This window comes from Geospiza fortis, unplaced genomic scaffold (assembly GCF_000277835.1).
Source record: "Geospiza fortis unplaced genomic scaffold, GeoFor_1.0 scaffold190, whole genome shotgun sequence".
Lineage (NCBI taxonomy): Eukaryota > Metazoa > Chordata > Aves > Passeriformes > Thraupidae > Geospiza > Geospiza fortis.
In genome coordinates this window covers 977,637-1,003,038 of record NW_005054328.1, presented here as the reverse complement: position 1 = coordinate 1,003,038, position 25,402 = coordinate 977,637, and the positions used below count along the sequence as shown (strand labels likewise).

The 25,402-nt window shown below is 36.7% G+C and overlaps 1 protein-coding gene across 1 annotated transcript in view; it reads left to right on the top strand.

Moving 5' to 3' along the window:
- Nucleotides 1–22,489, top strand: part of SLC17A5 (solute carrier family 17 member 5) — a 36,843-nt gene extending 14,354 nt beyond the window's left edge. The window contains exons 2-11 of the mRNA XM_031057104.1: nt 2,678–2,874; nt 4,260–4,493; nt 4,977–5,064; nt 7,736–7,822; nt 9,128–9,246; nt 10,162–10,320; nt 12,539–12,671; nt 14,382–14,529; nt 19,119–19,209; nt 20,810–22,489. Of these exons, the coding sequence (XP_030912964.1) occupies nt 2,678–2,874; nt 4,260–4,493; nt 4,977–5,064; nt 7,736–7,822; nt 9,128–9,246; nt 10,162–10,320; nt 12,539–12,671; nt 14,382–14,529; nt 19,119–19,209; nt 20,810–20,947 (1,394 nt within the window). The 3' untranslated portion in view covers nt 20,948–22,489. The remainder of the gene's footprint in view (nt 1–2,677; nt 2,875–4,259; nt 4,494–4,976; nt 5,065–7,735; nt 7,823–9,127; nt 9,247–10,161; nt 10,321–12,538; nt 12,672–14,381; nt 14,530–19,118; nt 19,210–20,809) is intronic.
- The last annotated feature ends 2,913 nt before the right edge of the window (nt 22,490–25,402 follow it).

Below are 25,402 nucleotides of genomic sequence, written 5' to 3'. Positions count from 1 at the left end.
CCTGTCAGACACCAGCCCTCGGCTCGGTGTCGTTGTAGTAAAGACATTCCAGCCCAAATACCGGTGCAAATATTAAAAGCTACCGGGGTCCACCGAGATCGTGTCAAAATTTCATATGAAGGCAGAATTTGAGTCAAGACTAATTGTTTGTTGCAAGTATGGAGAGGAAGGAAGGTGAAAGGATGCACGAAGGTAGGAGAGGAGGCTCCATATATGATCAGAGCTTAACAACAGAGCCCGCATGTTTCTATTTGTCTGTGCTGTTTTGCTTCCCAGAACATACAACCTATAAAGAGTAGAATAAGATTTTTTGTTTCTTTAGCATGCCATGCAAAAATGCTCTAACCTACTTAGCAGATGTGCAAATGCATCAAGGGGTGCTGCTAACCAAATGACTTTAAAAGTGCCAGAAGGAGAGAATTTGAGCTCAAGTCTTCCTAAAGCAATATGTTCTTAAGTTTGCACAATGCATCAGGCTCCAGTTAGAGGTGGCTCACCTCACCCACAAGGAAAACTACTGCAAATGAGCAACTTCCTTTAAACTGCCGTGCAACTTGCAGCACAGACCTTTTTTAACTGCAATTTAAGAATCTTGTTAAATTATAGCTACATTGCTTTAAAACATGCCCCTGAAATCAGAATTTGCTATTGACGTAGGACCAAAGACTGCTAGTCAAGGTAAGACCTTGAACCCAATGCTTTAAGCTTTGGTTAGCTGCTTTAAACTTTAGGGGAGTGAATGTCTGTGTCTCTGATTACATAGCACTCTCCCGAAACACACCTGTAATCTTCTTGAATATTCTGTTTCGTTAACCTGATCTAATATTCTTAACATATTTCAAATGCACATGATAGAATGACAGGGAACCAATAATTTAGTATCTGTTTGCTTCAGACTTCAATTCTACATGTTTATTAGGTGTTTTTAATAAAAAGTTTACAGTTGGGAAAAAAAATCTGACACTAGTGACCTTAAGTTCTTGCACATCTGTTTTGTGGAGCTTGCTCTCCATGCAAGTTGTATACCAGTAAGAGCCTTATAGAGGAAAAGTAATGGATGTTCCAGTATAAATTATATGACTTTACATTTTCTATGTAAGGCAAATTGCTTTTTAAACAATGACAAAGAATGACAAAGCTGCTTGACTAGTTTTTGTGTAGTAAGTACTTCCTGTTCTTGGTGCCTGTTGTTTTTAATGTAAGCAATAAAATCTTGGCTGCTCTCCCTCGTGTCATTTAGAAATCCAGGATGGCTTTTTCAGATGCTTCTGAGGCCAAACTTGCAATTACCACAGGTCTGGAAGGGGTTTTGCATATTTCTACAATAGCCTTGTTTATTATTTTTTTATTAAAAGAGCACAGCAAGTACAGCATCTCTGTGTCATTTTAACAACTTGTGCAGCCATAATGAACTTCACATAAAGTTTGTCAGGATTAGAGACTTCAAAAATGGGAAAGTTCTCTTAATTTAATGAAAAACAATCTTGCAGGAAGGTTCTGTTGGTGTTTCCCCTGAAATGTAAAATCACATAGGCTCATTCCTTGTTTCAGGGAAGTTACTGGGAAGGGGAAGGTATCTTTGTCCATAGGGCATGCCCTTTGTTTCTTACTGCAGATCAGAAAATCCAGTCAAGTGACATACTGCAGTAGCAGATAAGGCTCTGGTCAGTCCTGTTGATAGATGTACTTGTTCTATTCATCATTTGAACTCTGAGTATTGAAAGATGAGATCACTGTAGACTGATGTGAGCTGAGGTAATATCTGCTGATCTTCCCAGAGTTTCAGACATCCAGGTTATAAATCTTCCCATTAGTAACGTAGCTCCCTCACAGGAGGGGAAACTCTACGCTCAATTTGCAAATTCAGCAGATTGTTCAAGTAGTTCCTCCTCAATCTGACATTCGCTGTGTACTGCTGTAGGAAATCAATAACTGTGTTACAGGCCATAGTCTGCTATCTGTGTATAAACAGCTGACAGAGCTGACTTAATGTCACGACACAGATTTTATGCTGAATCTTAGGACTCATTTCCTTTGTTGTCTTGTGACGGCCAAGAGGGGTACTGGGCAACTGGGAGCCTGTTACTGTTTCACAGTGCCACCACAGTGTTTTCCATCCCCCTTTCTGTAGTTTTGGCAGCTGTCAGCAAATGCATATTCCCTTATAAGCAAACTTCTAGAAGGAAAATTTGTCCTAGAAAACAGCCTGAAGTAGCCATGACTGTTCTTCAGCACAATTTTAGTAGTATTTGTGTTTCTTGAGCCATTTTTGTGTATGTTACGGGCTTTCGACTAATTGTTTTGGGGTCTTTTTAAGTGTGAAATTCTGTCTTGAAAACATATTACAGTATTTTGGAGAGGACTTCTGAAACTATGTTTCTAAATCCATTTCCACAGACCACACAGTACACATCCTCTGCAGTCCTCACTCTAGTGTGGGTAGCTGCCCGTTGTCTAAATGAGGATTACATTTGCTTTGCACATCAGTATGAAAGTGGGGTTTTAAATTTTTTTCAACCAGCCTCAAACTCTACCCCTGTAAGAAAAAAAATTATCTTGTCTTCTTGCTAATTCTTTATCTTACCCAAAGATTTCTGAGAACCTTAGTAGAAAGTGCTGATGAGTTGTTCTTATTCTGTTAGATCTGTTAAACATTTTTCATTTGCTCTCGTTTCAGTCCCTGCATGCTGCTCAGCTCGCTACAATCTCGCCCTCCTGGCCTGTTTTGGGTTCTTCCTCGTGTATGCACTGCGTGTGAACCTCAGCGTGGCTCTGGTGGATATGGTAGAACCTAACACAAGCTCAGCAAAGAATGTGACTTCCAGTGTGTGCCCAGAGCATTCCTCCACCGTGAATGTTCCTCGCAACACCACGGTGAGGTCTCAGACATATTGTCTTGTAACGTGGTGTGTCAAAGTGCTTTTAGAACTCTGGGATAGATAGAACCATAGAAAGAACAGGCTGGTTGTTACTGGATAGTGGTTCTTTTAAAACTATTCTGGGAAATATTAGCCTTAAATGACTAGCTAATTGAGAAGTGCTGTGCTCAGAGTCAGATTTTTACATACCTCTTTTCTGTGCTATTCCTCAGAAATTGGCTAATCTGACCATGCAGATCTACCGTGACTCACTGTTTTGTATGCCACTTATCAATTGTTACTGTTATATCTGCGTCAGAGCTCCCATCACTGTCCAATTTGCCTGCTCGTTGTACAGTCACAATGGCATGAAATTTCATTACAAATTAACATGTAACATTTCTCCCTTCACTTCTTCGATCTCTTTCCCAGATCATGCATTTTGTCTTTATATCCTTTACCTCTGAATTCCAGTAGTCCTTACAATCACACTTCTTAACTGAGCTAACAGATATGGAAAAAAAGATTTCTAAAAAACCCTCCAACTTTGTGAATTTGGACTTGCACCGATCTTATCTTGTAGTTGAAGTAGTCATGAGCACTCTTGCCATCTTCCTGCTTTCATTTTGTTTGCTTTCATTTATTATTTATCACAAACAAATTATAACGGTGAACTTTATGGGAAGATTCTGTCTCATCATTTCTGTGAAATGTATGCTGCTCATTTAGATGTGGAAAAATTGATCTTTTGGAAGTGATCCCAAATTTCAGAATCACTTTATTGGGCAACAGTTCCTGTCTTCTTGCTGGCTTCCTTTATAGCTGCAGATTCCTATTTCAATCATCTTTACTTTTATTGCATGGTCCACTAAACTCATCTTCCCTCTGTTGTGCTTCTCCCATTATTCTGCCTACCCTTGTGAGACCTGTCCTTAACCACTCTCTTTCTTCACATTAAATTTAAGCACCTGCCTTTCCTTATTAGTTTTTTTTTTTTGTCCATCAATTTTCTGCAGGTAGAGCCTTTTTATAGAGCATGACAGAATGTCCACTCTGATTCAGAAGTGGGATTTGTACTCAGGCAGACTTACATAGTCAGTACCTGTCACCTAACCCAAGCTGCTTAGGATTCAAAAAGCGATAACTGACAGAGCACTTGTATTTCATGTAGTAATGATTTTCATATTTGGGTTAGATATGTCTAAACAGATTATAAGCTACCTAATAGCTTTTAACACAGCTTTGATTGCAGTACAGGTGGGTGTAGAGGAAAGAGACCCTAGGGAGCACGTCACAAAAAATTTGAAATTTATCTATAACTGACTAAATAGTGGATCAGTGTAATAAAAAACTGCTGTCTTTAACTTACTGCATTTTGTTGGGTTTTTTTTCTCTTCTTAGGGAGAAAAGTATTCTTGGGATGCTGAGACTCAGGGATGGATCCTTGGTTCTTTTTTCTATGGCTATATCATTACTCAGATTCCAGGAGGATATCTTGCAAGCAGAATTGGAGGCAAACTGTTGCTGGGGTTTGGCATCTTTGGTACCTCTGTATTCACCTTGCTTACTCCCTTAGCTGCAAATTTGGGAGTTGGCTACCTCATAGCTGTCAGAGCCTTGGAAGGACTGGGAGAGGTAATCCTGTTTCCTCTATGTAATTTGAAAATGTATCTGAGTAATTTGTTTAAATTTGTAGTGATTAGACTCTGTGGGGGTTGTTATGCTGGAATAGTATACAGATTGTTTCATTTGAGTGCCTTAGTTGTGTGGTTTTTAGAATAATTAAAGCATTTGTACTATATTTTAGCCTAAGCTTTTCAAATAAGAAATGTAAGGATACCTGAGATAAAACTATTCTCATTTTTCAGAAACCAGGGCCTCAAAACAGTGTTGTTTGTATTGTTGCTGATTTTCCAGAACATACAGACTCAAAAGCAGGAGAAATTAATTCTGCCTCCTTATTCTCATGCCTTGCACAATTTTTATAAGTGGCTTCTTGGTAGACAACAAAGTCATGGATTGTACTACTGCTTTTTAATGAAACTGCTTTGAAACATGTAAAGTTGAAGTGAGTTCTAAAACCCTTGCATTTCAGCAGAATGAAATGATGTTTTCTAGGGTGTTACCTTCCCAGCTATGCATTCAATGTGGTCTTCTTGGGCTCCTCCACTGGAACGCAGCAAGCTCCTTAGTATTTCATACGCAGGTGAGAAATTCCCACGCTGATAATGGGATTATAAATTTTTACTGCAGAAACAGGGAGGATTGACTTAAATCAAAGGGATTTATATTGTAAATTTTAATCAGCATTTAATCCAGAAAGTGTAACATGAAAGTAAATCTTGCTTACCATTACTTTTCTTAATTTATTCATGGTTTTTATAACCTGACAAAAGGTATTGATCTACAAATAAGTATAAACTTGGATCTAACTTTGGTATGAAGTGGTGAAAATAATTACTGTGAAGCTGATTAATAGAAGATACTGTAAATAAAAAAGATTCAGCATTAGGAACAAAAAAGCTGGGGCAGTCATAGGATAGAGCTGTTTGGTTGGTTTTTGGAGGGTTTTTTAAGTGTTCTTGGAAGAACTTGGGGAAGAAAACATCCAAGGTTCCATGTATTGCTGCAAGAGCTCCTTGTCAGAGTCGAGTACTCTCTGACCAGATTGTCCTAGATATTCTGTGTCTGGATTGTCCTAGATATTCTGTGTCTGGAAGGTGTTATGTTTGATATCGGATTTAATTCTTTGAAGATACTTTGTTACACAGGATTTTTGATTTAGCAGAGTGATACAGAATGTACTGAAAGCGCAGTACAGGTATAAGTTAGCACTTAGCAAATGTAAGTTGACACTTAGCAAAATATAGCAATTGCAATACACTTCAGTTTGGGTTGACTGCAGGTCAAGTCTATTCTCTCAGAAATTCTGTTGTTGTTTAACTTTTGTACTTTGTGTTAGACTGACCCATGTATTCACTCCCCTCTTGTCGGTCTGGCTAAGTCAGTGAGACAGTCTCTCTTTTAATGAACTGAATGAGGAGAAACATTTACACCACCAGCTGATCCACTTGACTGACATAACTGCTTATCTAAACCAAAGCCACCCTCTGGCACCCTTTGTGTTGAGATAAAGTCAGCTTCTTTGCAACAACTGTGGTTGGTCACACCCAGTGTCATTCCCCAAGTGATGAACATGTTGCTCTTGCCTGCCTCCACTGAGCCTTCTTTTTAGGGGTTTATTGGTCAGTCACATTGCTCAGTGCAGTATTTGAGGGGCAGGTGAAAAATATAGGTTTCTAAATTTACTAGTCAAAATTGATATTATTTCTTTGAGGATGACAAATTTTGTATTCGTTTACTGAAGTAATGGTTTGCTTTGCTCACTCTTATTAGTATTAATTAGGTTTTTTATCAAGAAGACAGGTCTATACAATGTAAATTTCAGCTACAGTTTCTTAAGGAGCTAAGAGTGACTCATTTTTCCCAGAGGGATGCAACCTTAATCCTTTTTCCTCACAATTCCTCACTTTGCTGTGAACCAAGTGTCTCATCACTCGTTGAAGTGACCCTTCAAAGACCTACTTCAACTCATCTAATACATCAAAAACTTTTTTCTTTCTGTTTTTTAAAAATCTGGTTTTTGCCTTGGTATTTAATTAAATATACTTCAAAAGAAGTCTTCATGTGGGACCTAGCACACAAATTAAGCAGAGCAAACAGAGCTGGGATTACCTTCTACTGCATTTACAACTGGGAGCTTTTAAACTGTCCTTTTGTATTGTGTGAAAATATATGCTAATGTACTAGTGAGAAGAGTTTGTGGCCTTGAACAGCCCATTGTTAGCAGTCACGGGTGGATAAGATATCTTGTGTAATTCTTGGCAGGCTGTTTTCCTTCCTTTCCTTCCACGTTGGCAGTCATGTGGACTGTAGTTTAATTTAATCACGATCGTGTTGATTTTCTGAGAGAACATGTGGTTGAGTTTATATGTAGTTGTTATTTTGATTTATATTTTGCATGATGTATGTGGTTTTATTCATTGTTGGAGCTTTCTGCCTCAAATAAAAATTGTTTCCATGAAGATGGAGTCTAGGTAGCCAGAATATCAACATAGTATTTTCTGAGTTGAGATTAAGTTTGGAGAAGTAATTTTGCAGCTAACATTAAGAGACAAAACCTGCTGTTTATCACCAGTAGACTGTCAAGTATGTAAATAATACAGGTTTCTGGTTTAGATTTTGAAAGGGAAACACCTGTCATCCTTATTTTTTGCAAAATATATGTTGAATTATAAGCACAGGAATAGTTCTTTCTGGCTTTTGGCTTTATTCTGAGCTAGAATCTGCTTATCTTTCTCTTCTCCCTTGATCCTAGACCCTGTCACATTCAGGAAACATGGAATTTGAACTTACTGGTTATATATGCCTGACTTCTGCTTCATGTTTCTAGAATTCCTGGTTTTGTGGCGCTAGAAGGAGATACAAAAAAAGCAGACTATATTGTCACATTATACTCCCAAGGCCTTAATTATACTGTGCTCAGCTCTCTCTTGTTTTGACTAATTTGCATTAGTTTAGATGTGTTAGAGCCATCACTTTATTGGGACAAATGTGCTAAGAATGCTTATCTTTTATTGCTCATTGCTTCTAATTTTGGCTTCTTAGGGCTTTATGGCTCTATTTGCTTGGAGCTGCCAAGGCAGCTCATTGTGCCTATGTTTCTTTACAGCAATGCACAACCCCCTAGTGGTAGTGACAATTTTTATTCATTATTTATTACAGAAAAAGAAAATAACTCTGAAATGGCACTTATACTTAAGGGGTCCATAGGAGATTTGATTATTTTTCCACTTTGTTTTGCTTTCTTCTGGTAGGTGCACAGCTGGGAACTGTTGTGTCTCTGCCACTATCTGGTTTAATTTGTTACTATATGAACTGGGTTTATGTGTTCTACATATTTGGTGAGTTTGTGTTGTTTTAATTTTTCTTAATTATTAAAGGTACAATCCATATTCTTTTGGAAAAACGTATAAAATAAAACTTATTTTAAGTTTTAAAAGAGTGTTTGACATGTTGGGTTGCTGTTTTATTTCTTCTGGGCAATTAGAGATATTTAAGGCTAAGTAGATTCCAGTGAATGGCTAAATAAGCCTTCTTCCAGTGAGCAAAGCTGTCTCTGAGTTGGACAAAAGCTGGTACAAGTCAAATGCTCTTAACTCTCCCAGCACTTGAAAACAACAGGCTGAAATTTCTTATCTGAAGTGTGAAATTGAGTTAATAACTTTAATCCCAGGAATGAATCTCAACTTTGAATGAACGAACATGTGAAAAGTTACTGCTGCTTAAAACGTAAACTGGAAAATCTCTAGCAGTCACAGGGACCCTGAAGGAATGCATAGCATACTTAGTGTGACACATATTCTGGAAGAAGCTGAAAAAGAAAATTTTTGTTTTAACAGCATGTCTCACCTAATGCCTTGTACAGGTGTGTCTACGTATGTGAGACATTTCATATTCTGCATGGGAAAGGCAGAATCAGAATATAAGACAAGAGTTACATTTTCCTCAAAAAAAATCTCCAACTTTTTACAAATCACGAAGATTCAAACCAAAGAACTGAACAAAATTAAATAAGTTAAAATGTAGAACTGAACAAAATGAAATAAGTTAAAATGTTACAATTACATAACATGCAGTTATTTTGGACCGATTATTGAAAAGTTAACTTTTTTCAAATGAAAATTCTGGACTTGGCTTGTAGAATTAAGGTGATATTTTATGTAATAAAAGCTTAATAAAATTTTATGTAATAAGCTGATATATTATGTAATGATATTTTGTATATGTGCATAGAGTATTTTTTGTGATTAAACTTAATGTGAACTTTTTATTTCCTGAGGGTGAGCCGTACCCTTTGTGGCTTTTCCATGTGGCTGATAAAAATACAATTATGTATGAGCACACAGCTTTCTTGCTGTATGAAGAACTTCAAGTAGAGGAGAAAAAAAAAGAGGAAAAAAATAAAAAGAAAAAATTCTGCTTAGTCATCTTCATTCTTTATTGTATCTAAATGTGCATTGTTAAGCCACTTTGGGGAACTAGTGGCAAACACTAGTAGTGTTTGTAAGTAGATAGAAAAATAATGTTAATTAAAATTATATTAGAGTATTGAGAAAGCACTTCTGACTATATCATCTGAGAGTATTACTCAATAAAATTGCTTTTTTAAAATCTATATCTCTTCATCGATCTTTTCACAACAATAGGTGCACTTGGCGTATTGTGGTGGTTCTTCTGGATGTTGTTGGTTAGTGATACACCAGAAACTCACAGGAGCATTTCACATGCTGAAAGAGAATATATACTGTCTTCTCTAAAAGATCAGGTACAGCACTTTAGTAGAGACCAACCTACTTCAGTCTGAACATAAACCACAAACATGGTCATTAATGTCAAGCTTTGTTTATTGTTTGTTACTTGTTTTGTTATATGTTTATGTAAACATGTTTATGTTTAGAATACCATTCTTAACCTGAGATGGAGACAGAACTTTTCAAACTTTTTTTTTTAAATATTGCAGTTGTAAACTGAAAAACAATCAGTAATCAAACAAAGCATTTATAATAATGCTTTTTGTTACAGACGTTGTTGAGGTGCTTTATTTAAAAAACTTTGTGTTAAAAAAATGCTCAAATCTCTCATTTTATACTAGATCCAGACCTGTATAATGTCTTTAACACTTGCAATACCATATTTTACAGCATTTTTCAGTGTGTCATCTTGACTAAGAAATAGGTTAATATTCACAGAGAAAATGTTTATGAGCCAGTTCCTGAAGTCTGCATAAGATTCATTCCTATGACTGCGGGGATATGTATCTACAAACAGTGAAGCTGGCTGAGAGACCAAAATTAATATCTAGGATTGAGCAGGAAAGGTTCAGCTAAATCAACACCCGAGGGGTGACTAAATATTTAATTGTTTATAATAAAAGCAGAAGGCATCAAATTTCAACAAGGGAAGGCATACTTTTTGAATTACAAAATGTAGTAATTGGTTTACTTTGGAATAGTAAACATCAGAGCAGTAACATACTTTAGTAAACCTTCGTTGAGAACTGAAGCCAAGTAATTCATTCATTGCTGATGACTTGCATCTCTCAACTGGGACTGTTTTGTGCCTTTCAGAATAGATCATGAGCATAGATTTGGTTAGCATCAAAACCACTGTATTTAGTAAATGTTCATATCAACATTCTGATTCCCTTCTTTTTCTTTTCTCTTTGTCTCCTGCTTGCCAGCTTTCTACACAGAAGTCTGTTCCCTGGAGACCTATGCTGGGGTCCCTTCCACTCTGGGCTATTGTTGTGGCACACTTCTCTTACAACTGGACTTTCTATACACTTCTTACACTCTTGCCCACATACATGAAGGAAATCCTGCGATTTGATGCACAGGAGGTGAGATGTATACAAATATAGTAATTTTCTTCTGAATTAAAGAACCTAAATCACCTGCTGTTTAGAATAGAGGAAGCTGTTTAAGAACCTTGGAATGTAAATGTATAGCTGGGAAAGATAACCCCACACAATTAAGCAGATGTATCAAAAATGTTGCCTGACTTATAATTTCTACTTTATGGACTTACTTGACATTTACCTTAGTGGTAGCTTTCATGTTAAATTTTCTGTTTGAAGATGCATGGTACTCATCTTTACCTGCCCTGCTTTAAAACAGTAACTATAAAAATAGTTTCCTTGTTATATGGCTTCTATGATTATTTCAGATTTTACACCAAGTTTTATGGCTTCTGAAATAGTATCTACTTCTTTGCTAATTCATAAAGGAGAACATTTCCAGTTAAAAATAAAACTAAGAAAACCATTGGACAATTGGCATTTTTGAAACTATTTTAGGGATGGGGTTTGGGGGAGAAAGGGACCAGAGAGAAGCTTCATTCTGATAGGATCACTTTCCAGATTGTGCATTTCTTTCCTCAATGAGCAGTAGAGGTAAAATACCTTTTCTTACTAAGGTAACTGGATGAAACCAAACCATAGTCTTAAGATCTAGATATAGTGCTTTGTAAGGAAATTTTATAAAATTAAATTATTTATTAGGGAAAAATTAGGGGGTGGGGAAGGCGGAATAGTCTTATTTATAGCATTTACTTGACTGTACTGTTCTGTCTTTAATGAAACAGTTTTGGTGATGGCATAGCTTACTTGGAGAAACTGGTATAGCTAAGATAAAAAGGTGCTCAGAAACTGCAAGAAGTGTAACATAGTCTTTTCCTGGTTTAGCAAACCAAACTAGTTTAGAGGCATCTGAAGATGAATGCCATGCAAGAAAGAGGTGATACCAGCAATCTTGGGAGGAGAAGATGGGGAACTTTAACATTAGAACAGAAGGTTGCATTAGAGCAAGCTGCAAAATAGCTGGAAAAAACTAACTGATGTTGCTGGTTGGGCTCCTCATTATGCCTTCAGGTATTCCCTGAAGAGTCATCCATATTTGTGAAAGTCATTTGCTACCATAGCTCTCAGTTGCATGTGTTTTGTAAAACACCATTGCATTAAATGGTAGCAGATTCTGCTGTGAAGTGATTTCCTTTGACTTTGGGTCATGTTTTTGGAGTAGCTTGGAGTACTGGCTGTTGTGAACATCAAAAAAAACAACTTGTGTAAAAGTGTTGGACTAAGTGTTGCCACACATTTAGATGGAAATTGTTACGGTTTAAAATATTATACACTTGTTGCTGTTCAGTTTCCTTTCTAAAATACAGAAATTAGTTTAAAATAATGCTGTGTCTTTGAACACTGCTTTGAAAAAGTTTTTTAATTACTGAGACTGTCTCTATTTTTCAAAATTTTACTTACGGTTTTTGAAAACTGAGCACTGAAATGCAACAGGCAGCATGCTTAAGTACTGGTAGAATGGACTCCAGCTGGGGATGAATGTCTTGTTTCATTTAAAATTAAAACTTCTAGGGAATCTTTCTCTTCTTGGCAAATATACATTTCATACTAGTGTATGAAGATCATACTATTTCTACTCAAATACCCCTTTTGAATCACAGATGAGATCAAATTATAGCTCTGTTATCAGTAACTATCCATAATTTTTTGGAAAGGCTGTAAATGTGGGCAGTTTAGTAGTACCTTTTGTTCCCCTTCATCAGAAAATCACGTAGAATCACACAGATATCTAAGCAGCACCTGTTTAAAGTAATGGGAATTAACTGGTGGCTTCAGTCTAAGTGATGTTAGATCCTGAATAACTCAGCTTTGAGACTGTGGGACGTCCAGCCTAGATGTGATGAAAAGTTCTAGTTCTAGATTTTGTATCTGTTTACAGGCAGCACCAGATGTTTCAGATGGATTAGGAATAATATAATATAACAGTAGTACAAAACCCAGAGATTCTGTATAGTTTTCAAAATTCTGAATATTTACAGCTTCCAATTTTAGTAACTCACTTGATATTGGTATCCTGGCAACTTCCACAATCAGGTTAATGTCCATAGGATACCTTCAGTTATAGTTTTCTTCTTCCTGAAGCTAGTTGCTGATCTAAACCTTTGCGTTTTTGGTGTGACTGCATTGGTAGTTACGGATTAAGTTAGGATTGGTTTGTCATTTTAGTGTTTCAACTGTCTTCTTTTAACCTCCTTAACAGAATGGATTTTTGTCTGCCCTGCCTTATTTTGGATGCTGGTTATGTATAATTCTGTCTGGCCAAATTGCTGATTATTTACGGGAAAAACAGAACTTCTCCACTGTTTGTGTTCGCAAATGTTTTACCCTAATAGGTAGGTGCAAGTATAATCTCTTGGAACATAAAATCTTAGAAAATATAATAATATCAATTTGGGAAAATTTAAGGGCTTGGGGGAGTAGTCTAACATTCTGCTGTGCAGCATTGTGCATGGCTTGAGAGGAACAATTTTATTTGTACATTAATGTGTCAGGAGTAAATCCTATCTTTTTCCATGACAAGTAGGCCTGCTGGATAAGAGAACAATAAGAGATTGTCAAAAGCTTTTTTTAGGTCAAGATAATTGGACTACAAGCAAATCACTCAAATAAATGGTCATGTATGTAAAGTCACCATAAAAGGGTGAATGAAACATTGTTGTCAGAAAAGGTTTATCAAACTGACAGGATTATTGTTCTGCATGAGCCTATTCTGTTGTTCAGTGTTTTGTTTATCTAAGACTAAAGTAACTTAATGGGAATACACTTGAAAAATACACTTGCAAAATTTACAGCTGTTACCACAGTAGAAAGACCAAACAGAATCCAAAATGGTCTTGACTAACCAGGAGGAGAGATTATCTGAAATCACCAACAGATCAGCCAGATCAGGCTTTTAATGAAGTAAAAGGCTTTATTTAAGAAAGAGAAGTTGATTGCTGAATAAAGAAGGGACAGGGGAAAGAAATTTAAGAAAAAATAAAAAAAGACAGATTAGGCATGAGATCCACAAAAATTGCATCCCAGTTATTGTATGGTGATCCTTGCTGCCTTCTCAATTCAGCTGCTTCAATTTCTTTCTTTAAAGCAGCTCTTGTAATAAATTCTCAGACACTTTGTCTTTAAGCCTATGCTATTTTGGTGATTCAATTTACTGCAGGGCTGCACACCTCACACCCACATATGCATAACTCACAAGAAAAAATGTTGTTGTCTTAGAAAAAGCAGGACTTAGGTTGGCTTCATCAACAAAAGTGTGTACTTGCAGCTGTTCACAGAGGTCATGCTGGGGTCATGGAAACGGGCTCTGGTACTGAGAAACAGCCACCAAGATAGGAAGCAGTGTGCATGAGCTCATGATGGCTGATAAACTGTTTCCAGTGCCTCATGCAGCATCTCTACAGTTATCTTGGATTCACCCATGGTTCACCGTGTCAGTGCAGCTTCAATTTATTTATAGCAATAAATAAAATTAATTTGTGAGGTAATTTTCATAACTTGTTGATTTTTGTTAATTTTTTAATCTAGTTTGTTCCTTGCCACTAGAGCGGGATGTTTCTGATCTGGTTGCTGTTTCCTGAGACAAGTTTTGCAACCCATCTGCTCTTCCTTTTAACAAGGACATATAGTGACAGCACAAGAGGGAATGGCTTCAGACTTGAAAGAGAGTAGATTTGAATTAGATAATAGAAAGAAATTCTTTACTGAGGGGGTGGTGAGGCACTGGAACCAGATTGGTCAGGGAAGTTGTGGCTGCCCCACCCCTGGAAGTGCTTAAGGCCAGATTGGACAGGGCTTTGACCAACCTGATCTAGTGGAAGGTGGCTCTGCCAGTGGCCGGGGGTTGGAGCTGGGAGGTCTTTAGTTCCCTTCCAGCCTCGCCCGGTTGTGATCCCGCCGCGGTGGGCGGGATGTTCCAGCCGTCCGGCTGGAAGGCGCACCCTGCGGTGCCGGCTCCGTGCGCCAGGGGGCGGCGGAGGTTGGATGGAAAGCGCTCGGCGTGGGGCCTCCAAGCGTCCATTGATTCTGAGGCTTCTGTCTTAAAGGAATGATTGGACCGGCGCTGTTCTTAGTAGCAGCCGGATTCATAGGCTGCAACTACGCCCTGGCTGTTGCATTCGTGACCATATCAACAACACTAGGAGGATTTTGTACATCAGGCTACAGCATCAACCATCTGGACATAGCACCTTCGTAAGTATTGCTGAAACTGTTGTTAGTGCATGTGAAAAGTTTATTACGCCCTTTTTTTCTTTTTGTGTTGCTGAGGTGCCTTGGAAATGTAGCTATGGAGCATGTGGTGTACAGGGCTGGAGTGTAAACACTGACGGTTAATTTGGTTTACAATATTAAGCACTGTATTTCCAAAAAGTGCTAGTTTGGCAGATGATATGACATAAACAATAGTTTGAAATAATTTCAGTTTTGATCCTGCAGTAATAATTTCTGTAGTTACAGATTTTAATTATAGACTTGATAGACTTTTGATTCATGTTTATAACAGGACAGTGCTTTTTGAACTGTACAATACAGTTAAGTGTTTCACTGTTTTCAACTTTTCCATCAGAGCTATCAACCTCTGGTATGAACATTACCATATTTAAGCACTGTGCATTTGCAAAACATTCTGTACACTGGAATCTAAATCTTGTTACAATTAGTTGACCTGATTTGTCAGTATGTAACAAATCAGGTATGTACAATTGCTCTTAAATGCATAATTTTCAAGAATGGAAAGTTGAGACTTCAGGTTGTAGTTTCTCTGATGTGTTACAAATTCATAATTGGGCAGATCTGTCAGTTTCCCAAAGAGTGTGTGTGTATGTATTTATATTCTTTTAAAAGTGCACTGGTAGAAGTCAAGTACTTTGCTTTGTCCTTCATTTACCAATTTATGGTAGCATTGAGATGTGAACAGGGTCAAATGACTTTATGTCCAAGGAAGAGTGTGTTTCAGTATTAATGTGTAAAATGAAAAGACTTTAAGTCTAAGTGTAGAGGAAAAAATATTTTGTAGAAGTAGCATCTATAAAAAAATTCCGATCATCTAGACAACTTATGGGAGACCTTGCATCCTAGCTGAAGATGGTATTCAGGCTTTGGCAATTGAAATGATGGTGGTCATATCCACAATCATGGACAATTTTTGACTTAACAAATGGATATGAAATAATGGGAATCCAGTTAATCTTGGCAGGTGAGGTTAGGTAATAAGCAAGAGGGGAGGCATCAGTGGCCAGCTATAAACAGCTTGTAATGCTGAATTGAATATGGAAGTAAGAAAAATAGCATCTGTGGTGCACTTTGTTTTAAATCATATTTTAAAAAACTACAAACTTAGAAAATTTACTTAAAGCAGTTCTTCTGGAGTGTTATGGGACTATTTTACAACTTCTGTTTCAAGCTTAGTTTTGCAGAACTACAAGAGTTAGTTTCCAAAATATGTATTAAATGGTGCTTGTTATGTGAGTACAATTTAACCTGTCCATGGAATACAACAGAGCTGTGACAGGGAAAAGGAAATCATGCAACTGCAGTGTGATTTACACATACAAGGAACTATTGTATGTAGGCAATGGTTGAGATTTCCCAAACTAGGATGTTGTATGTGTCTTCTAATTTTAGCTACTTCATTTTGCATTTCAAATATCTATATATCAAGAGTCAATTTGTTTATAACAGTATTCAGAGTATTTTAGCTGTTGGAAAAAAGCCACGAGAAGAAAATTATGTTACACCATGCTGATGCCTGTCACCAGGCATAGTTAGTTATCTCACATGAACTGCTGCAGATCCAAATCCCACTCTATTCTTCCTGCCCTCGATAAAGTCCTGCTTTTTCCCTTCGCGTTTGCACCAGACAAGTTCCTCTAGCTCTTCTTCCCTCTCAGACAGGCAGAAGGGAGCACACTGATTGCAAGAGGGTAAATGTCTTGCTGATGGTTCAGAGACTTTGGCCCAGCATTGCCTCTAGAGGCAAGTGGCTGCATGTGTGGGAAGACTTTCCTTGGTGGTGATGTGGTCAGGGTGAGTGCTGTTTGATTGAAATCAGTGATTTTCTATTCAGCACGTGCATGCTTTACTTCAGGGTAAATCTGTTCAAATGGGGACAGAGAAGGAAAAAAGCATGTCCTTGTAACTGAGGTCATATTAAAAAATTTATTCAGATACAGAAATGCAAAAAACATCTGAGATGAGAAGAAAAAGAAGACTGTCTTTCCTCTTCTCTCACACTTAATTTTTTGCAACTTGTCTGAACTTTGTTGGATAAAATTATCAAGGCAGATATGCACAATTTCAGAGAAATGCTTGACATAATTGTAGAAATCTAAAAACAGGGTCCACATAAAATTGTGAAGGAAACCTTGGTAAAGAGTTCACTCCAAGCTCAATATTTATTTTTCATAATTTACTGAAAGACATTAGAAAAACCAGGAATTATTCAAAGCAGTTTCAAAATGCACAAATGCCCATTTAGACTGGTTAAAAGCATGCTGCCAAGAATAGCAAATGATCCCTTTTTGCTGCTAAAACTTCCATTATATCAAAGAAATAATTATTATATTCACAGGAAAAAAAGTGAATGAAAATACTGATGCTTAATTAACAACAATATTTGCTATGTGGTTTTGGTTGCTAAGGTGTATTTATTATGCTGTTGGGGACAGGAGGGACACAAGATTGTTCTTTTGGGGAATATATATTCTATTTTAGCTCTTTAAATCTACATTAGTACCTTTCTATTTTTAATAGAAAGGTACTAATGTAGATTTAAAGAGCTATTTTAAAATTTTAATATTGGTGTTACCATGATCCCTTGTAATATTCATGTGGCTCTGTTGTACACTAAATACTTCATATAGCTGGGTTTTTTTTACTCTTGATTTTGCTACTTGACTGCTCTGCAAGTTAATTTGTATTTGGTTATCCCCAGAATGCCATAAGAACCTGACCAACAGCCTACTATTAGTTCTGGTCTACAGACATGTCACTTTCTGCTTTCCCTTTTCATATGGGAGTTTCCACTGTGCTAAGGGAGTGCCATCCCAGTTATCTGCATCAAACAGCAAGCACTATCAAGAATGCAACCTATGTCAGAAACACTGGGCATTAACAGAGGCATTTAGCCAGCAATTGGTTAGCGAAGATCTTTGTTGACCAGTGAAACTATTAAACTATGTTTAGTTTTAAAAGTGGCTGTTAGCAGTGTTGTAGTGCTTAAACATGTTGAAAATATTTTAAGTACATTTGGTTCTACTTAAAGGCTTTAAACAGGGTTTTGCTTTATATGCTTATTTTCCTAAGGGAAACTTTTACACTTTGACATTCAGCTTCATAAAGGCTTATTAATTCTAAACCATTTTCCAAGATAGGAAGACTGCATGCTAGGTTTATAAGAAATAAAGAAGTTTTAACTAATGCATCACCATGTTTTAAACTGATATGTAGTGCAGAGTTTCAAGAAAAAAATCAACTAGTAGGCTAGATGATTGTTTCCCTTTCTCAGGAAAAAAAGCACATGTTTTTCTAATATCACTGGAATGAATATTGCAATCTTTTGTAACAATGCTGCATGGTTGAATTCTCCTGTTTTGGTAAAGAAAATTCCAAAGCTATGAATTTCTCTTTAGAGATGAAATATGTTTCCGTTATGTTAATATTGGTGAAGACATAATTTTACTCTGAACAGCCTAAAATGATCACTGGGATATGATTCCTTTCTCTTACAGTAAACTGCAACTATTAGTGTTTTGTATGATTCTTCACCTAACAAATTCACCTTGAAAATCCAAAACATTGGGATCTGTGCCCTGGTGGTTAGAAGGTCAAACTTCTGTGGAACATCTGGCTCTTATTTCTCTTCAATCTCTCTCACAAGTCTGCACTTGTGGTACAGTTTCAAACTTTCAGTATTGCAGCATGCCTGTGAGAGAGATCTTGAATTGCTTGGAGGTGAGGTGCTGAGACTCAGATATTAAGCAAGTTACCAGCTTTTCCCAGCAAGTTTTTATGGCTGCTGGTGCATACACATACATTTGTGTGTGAGAGAGCAGCACGTTCATGAACAGGAGCCCTCAGAATGGAGCTGCAGGAACGGCAACCAGCAGAACTGGTTTAGTCAGACTCATTTCCCATTGGCCTTGACCCGCAGAAAGCTGAAGGGAAGAACTGCCACAGCACTCTGAACTCCTATCTTTGGAATATACACTTTGTAATGTAAGTGGGGATATCCAGGCACACTGCTGATACTGCCTTCTTGGCAAACAAATTTTTAGCAATGAAACCTGAACCAACTCTTACTGTTGGCAAACAGCACTTTCTCGTACTTCTTGTTGTCTTTCTGCTTCAAGACATGTAATATGTCTTTAACTGCTCCAATGGATCCATTCCAGACAGTTTGGTTGTGGCTTAGCAAAGGGGATGTGAGTTTGGATTATGGATCTTGAGCAAAGCCATAGGCAATTCAAGTTAAATTCCATACCTAGACTCTGAAAAATAAAGACATGCATAATCATTGAAGTAGAAAAGGATCTTTAAGATCATCACACCCAACCATTAACCTAACATTGCCAATTCCACCACTAAACTCTGTCCCTTTAAATGTGTGTGCCAAGCTGTCAGTTGTTATTAGAAGAAAAGCAAGTCATTCACAGTGGAATATTTGTGTTTTAATTTCTCTTGTGTGATCAAGGTAAGGCCTGCGTGATCAAGTTAGACAAATTTGTTTCCATGATTGATAAGCCTTACAAGTTAATAAGCAATGTTAACAAGTTCTCTTGCAGGTACGCTGGAATTCTCCTTGGGATCACAAATTCTTTTGCTACTATCCCAGGAATGGTGGGGCCAGTTATTGCCAAAAGCCTCACTCATAATGTGAGTCTGTTTATTATTTTTTTCAGTTGTTATATTTTTATCTCAGTTGAATAGAAATTCCCTCTTCTCAAGTCTGCAGTCCTTAAATGAAACATGGGTTACACCTGTAAGTCACATTGTTCCATTGTTGTGAATTACTTAATTCCTAGCTCTTATTTTCCTGATTCTGATCAGGAAAATAAGGGTAAAATCAAAGACCTTTGTAAGACTTGAAAATTTTACTGACTCGCTCCTTATATTCTCTAGGAATTAAATGAATATATTTTTATCAGAGTGGAACTCTGATAAAATGCCAACTAGATGAGACATTTGTGGTATTGCTTTATTAAACAAGTTCTTCCTTGTTTTTTTTTAATTAGGCTCTCACGTGAGGTGTTGAGTTCTAATGTCAGCACTTCTCAGACGAGTGAGAAACTAGATTCTAGTGTTAGATTTGACTAACAAGGTGGTGTGGTGATTTGGATAGAAAAAGGGAAGCACTGGGGCTTTTGAGGAGTTTTTGATTACTAATTTTTCAATGAAAATGTGAAGATGAACAATCAGTGAATATTCTCCTTTTCAAGAAAGGGAGATGGGCTTAGTGATGCACTTAAAGAGATAAGTGATACACTTGGGAGATAAGCTTAGTGATAGTGATACACTTGAAGTTTTTAGAGTTGGAGGTCATTCTAAAGATTTTCTTAAAAATCACAGATCACGGGATATTCTGAATTGGAAGGGACCCACAAGGATCTTTGAGTCCAGCTCTTAAGTGAATGGGCCATATGAGGATCAAACTATTGACCTTGGTGTTATTATCACCATGGTCTAACCAAAACAAATCAGAAAATATTCATTAATACATTCCAATAAAATCAGTTCTTCCAGATACCTTAACAAGTGGGTTGTTTTAGGGTATTTTTGTTCAGTTTAGTTCTTTCCTCTCCATACTAATGCACTCTTCAGATATTCTGTTTTTGTAGTAAGATCATTTACAGGTTTGTTACAGCATCACGTGGAACTTAAAACAAACCCAAACCTTTAAGGCGTCTATAGATGTTTTTTCTTTATTTGAAAAGAAAAAAAAACCCCAAAAGGCAAATAAACCACAGTTCTTTACTACACATTTATTAAGGCCTTTCTTAAATACCAGAGTTTAGAGGATTACTCTTGAAATCTGAGTAAGGGTAGCTACCTTGTTTGGACCAAAAGGCACATGAATCTGGACTGTTCATATAGTGGTTTTTAGGAATACTGCACAGTGCAGGGCACTTCAGCTCTCGGATCACCTGATCTGAAAGCCAAAGCAGTGTTTCCCTTACAGTAACATTGTCCGCCTTTGTATCAATGGTTCTGCTTCTCGGGTGATAAACTGATCCAGGTAGGGTAATGTAGTTCTGATAAGACTGTCTTGTAAGCTATATTATAAAACTGAAATTGACTTCACTAATGTTTTCATCCTTAATGTTTATAATGCTTTTATGTTGCTGTGAAATCATGCTGAATGGCATTTACATTTAAATGGTCAAGGCATGTAGCATTGATTTTAAAATTACTTTTTCTTGAGTGTGAAGCTGCAAATTGACTGCATCTTTTTTTTTTTCTTTCCCCTGTTTGACAGAATACTGTGGAAGAATGGCAGATGGTTTTCTATATTGCTGCTTCTATTAATCTATTTGGAGCAATTTTCTTTGCATTATTTGCAAGTGGAGAAGTTCAGGACTGGGCAGTCAGTGGATATCACTTGCATAGAAACTGAAGGAGATGTTGAAATACCAAAGCTGTGCTGAGTCCCTTTGTGCTTAGAACTGTGTGACCAGAAAAGTGCCTTCCCTACTGATGCCTAGGAGTCTTCAGAGCTATTCAGTTAAATTACTTTATCTCTGTATCTTTTGTACTGAAAATAATCTGGCAGACTATATCTGCTATTTCCTAACAAGAAACTACTTGGATTAACTATAGAAATTTCATGCTAGGACTTGATGTCAAATATATGATCAGAGACATTTTAAATCCGTGTGCTAGGCTCTAATACTTTCCAGTTTTTAATTAATATTTTCTGAATTAGGGTGTAGGCAGATGTTTGCTGATACTAAAATGAGAGGAAAAAGTAAAGTGATTTTGTAGCACTGTAAGGAGGAATGACATGCAAAGAATTGTACTCAAAAATGTGTTTTGATCTCCATTATGAAACTGATAGTTTTTTGCTGTTTAAAAAATTGTAGAAGAGCTCTAGTTTCATATAATCTTTTATAGTGCTTTTATTTTGTCATTGTTTTAACAACGGCTAACTTCTATTTTATGCACAAGTTTTGAATATATAAACATTCCCTGTTTCATGAATACAGTTTCACAACTAATACACAGCAACAAAGAAGTAAATGTAGCATTGGAACTGAGGATAAACCACGTGTCCTCTGTGGTGCAGGTTTTTCAAACGGACCTTATTTTTATTTCTCTCTGCAAAAAAGAAGCAATGCAGCTCAGTGGTTTAAATCTAGGCAGTGTACAAGAGTGAACAAGAAATAGAATATCTGCATGATTACTTTAAAATAACTTTCAGTTTGGCAATTAATTTTTTGTCCCTTTAAATCAATGCAGTGGAATTCTTTCCTCTTGCATGTAGATATGTTTGTCAGCTTGTTGATGTAAATGAAATAAGGCCAGTGTAGCAAATAATGAGGAAAATCAGTTCTCTAACAGCCTTGTTTGTTAGCCAGATAAAACTAGAGTATAAAAGAACTAGTGCAACAACCTGGTGCTGTTACTCTTCTATCAATATGGAATTTGACACTCAAGAACATTCTTTGCACAACACACACTTAAATGCCACAGAGCAGGATTAAAAGTTAAAAAAACAGTGGCCTTGTTAAGAACAAATGGCTGAATAATGATAGAGCTGCAAAGCAAAGGAAAATTCCTGTGCCAAAGATTCCTGGATTGGAGCAATTAGATAAAAAGGAAAAATCACTGGGCTCTGGGTTTTTCATTTACCACCAATCCAAAAGAAAAGCCCAGTAGTAAAGCTGCTCCAGTGGAGCCTACCTTCCTTCATTTCTAGGAAATGGCATCTGCCTCTCCTTTTTAGCTTTAAGAGCCATTTTGTTTTGGCCTTCCTTGAAGTGTCATGTTCTCTGATGGTGGATTTAAACTGTGTTTAAATCTCTGTTTGTGTCTGCAGCATTTCCACAATAAACAATGTTTTGTTCAGATTAAATTAGTACTTATTCAGTGGGAGTATGTTAAAACTATATTGTGTCTTCAGTGTTTCTACAATAAATGGATTGAATATTTACATCTGCATCTGTTGTTGAAAATTACTATCTCCGTGAAGTTAGAACAGCATTTTGAAAGTATGCTGAACTACTAGGTTGGTGACTGGATTAAGGAATAGTTAATGTTTTCTTGGAAAATTACCTTCCTCAGAAGATTTTTGTCTGGCTTTACAGGTAAGTATTATCTTCCACCTGACACTGTATTAAAAGTAATAATTGCACTTTATGTAAAAAGAAAATTGTACTCTTTCCATATCTTTGGTTAAAAAGGAGGGGGGGGGGAAAGTTTAAAAAATAAAAGATTGTATATTGTTTAAATTAATTTATGTCTTTGCTTTTCTAGAGACTGTCATCAGGGCAACATAAGGACAGGGTTGCAATTCCACCTGTTCTGAAGTTGGAAACTTCAGCTTCCTGTGCTTTTAGTCGTTTTCTTCCTGTGCTTTTAGTCTTTTTCCTTGGGAACTGTTCAGCTGAATATTAAAATTTAAAAAACCATACTTAATGGTATAGATGCAGTAGAAGTTTATGTAGACATTCCCTGTATCAGTTAAATGAGTCTGAACTGGATTTAGTTAAAACTGAATTTTAGGCATATGAGTGGTTGAGCAGTCCAGAAAATTTTGGACCAGCATACTAGATTTTCTTTTCCCTTCATCTAATGCACCATTATTATTAATTTTGCATATTCTGTAACTTCTAAGTCAGCTTGGAAAGTAGGATTGAAAAATTCTATAAATCTTTATATTATTTGTGGACAACAGGCTGCACTGAAGTTAATATACAGCTATTTCTGATTTCATTTTTGAAAGTATCAAAATATACGGTAGGATTCTTGATTCAGTGAGGCTTTTAACCCATAACAAGCAGGAATGTCCCAAAAAACCCTTAAGTGTTACCATTCTGTATCATGCTTGCAGAAAAGGAAAATCTGTTACAAAAAGCTATCAAAATATTTTCTGCTAATCATGACATTACTTTTATTGCATTGCCACACTACTGTTTGCATGCTTCTCTCAGGCAGTTTCATCTGTTCAAAGATGTTTCTCATGTTCTGTTTTTTCAGGGATAACAAGGGGTTTGAGTACCTCTTGTCTCAGTTCACCTGTGTGACACAGGATCTTCACAGAAATTGGCCCGATTTTTGGGGTGACTGTTTTCCTGAAACAATCCCATAACTGTTATTTCTTGCTGCATTTCCTTAACAGGTAAGAAGTACCAGAATAAGAAGTTGTGCTCTCTGTTCCATGAAGAACCCTCTAGGATGTCCACCTGGAATGAGGGAAGTCAGTTCAAAAACAGATTTCACCCATTTCAGAGCAGGAGTTGAACCACTGCTTTGGGAACATGTCTTAGTGTTGTCAGGTATTTTTAAGTGCTTTCTCTTCAATGTCTGCTTCTGACACAGTTCTGCTTAAATTTCTTTTTTTTTAACATTTAGTGCAAATTTCTATCAACATTAGAAACAGAGATGAAATAACTTCTGAGAATATCCTACAGCAGGTGACATGGGTATTGCCTGAGATCTGAATCATGTCTTGCTCAAGCCTGACAAAGTGCCTTCCTCATGCTTTGCAAAAGATGAAATGCCACAAAGTAGTGGGTGTGGTTTTCAGTTCACTATTTCTTTGTTCTGAGGGTACAAAGCATCAGTCAAGTACCTTATAGAAGTCCAAAGTATTTGACATCCAAAAATACAAGTTAACTTAGGTAGGTCTTTTGAATGCTAACCTAGTGAAGGTTCATATAAGTGACCATAATACAGAGGCACCTGTGCATGGTGCTTCCCCATCTACATGTTCCTCTGTAACTGGTAGCAACTGCATTTGCTGTATGAAAGGGTCATCTTGGTTGATTTCCCAGAAATTGAGTTGTTCCTGTGATGTATCTTTTGTCTGGCTTCTCCTCTCAATCATTTATTCACTTATTTGCCAGTTTCTCCTCTTTTGCTGTGTGGGAATGTTTGGTTCCATGACAAATGAACTAGCTTTGAGTTTAATGGGTTTTCCAATATTTTTAGCATTTGTCAGGAAGAAAAACCATGGATGAGGAAGCCTATACATCCCACAGATATGTGAGACACAATTTGTATGGAAAGGTAGTATCTTCTCTTAGATCACCTAGAGCTTCAGAAAAAAAAGACATGTTTATAAATTTTAGGCTTCCTCCTTCATATTTTGAGCTCAACCATCACAACTAAAACTCTGCTACTGTGTTTTGTAAACTGTTGCAGTAAGTAGCATTTTAAGAGGGTCTCCCATTTCTCCTGTGCACCTGAATCTCAAAAAGCTGAATGTTTACTCTTAATTTACATTATTTAAGATCAGTTAAATCACATCAAATTGATCAAAGCAATTATCACTCAAACAGTTGTAGGTTGGCCAAATCCTTTTCTGACACCTGTCAGTAAAAATGCTGTCTCCATTAATACAAGCCCAAATTATTTATGTCTCCATTATACTGGCCTGAATTGTTATCCTGAGGAAGTTTTTTCTGCCTTGAAGCTAAGGAAAGGATATAATGTGACATGAATGATTTGATATTAACACATTTTGCTGTTTCTGTGCCCATGGGGAGGAAATCACCATCATATGCTGGCACTAGCATATTCACCAACAGCAAAGTAGAAAATCCAAAAGGTATGAGGAGGGCCTCATGTGGTCTCCTATTTGGTCTCTTTTATATAAATAAATATAATAAGCCTGTTTTTCAAAAATGCATTTATTTAACTAATCAGAAAATTATAGAACCAACTTAAAGCTTTGCTGATTTGCTTTCTTCATGCTTCACTCATACTACAGCTATTAATATTTCTACAATTCTGTATCTAATTGACTATATGTTTATAGTGCTCAAATATAGCTTAAGAAAGGGTTTCTTTATTTACAATTTATCTGATGTATAGTCTGTTGCAGAAGTAATTCTTGCCATGGTGAATG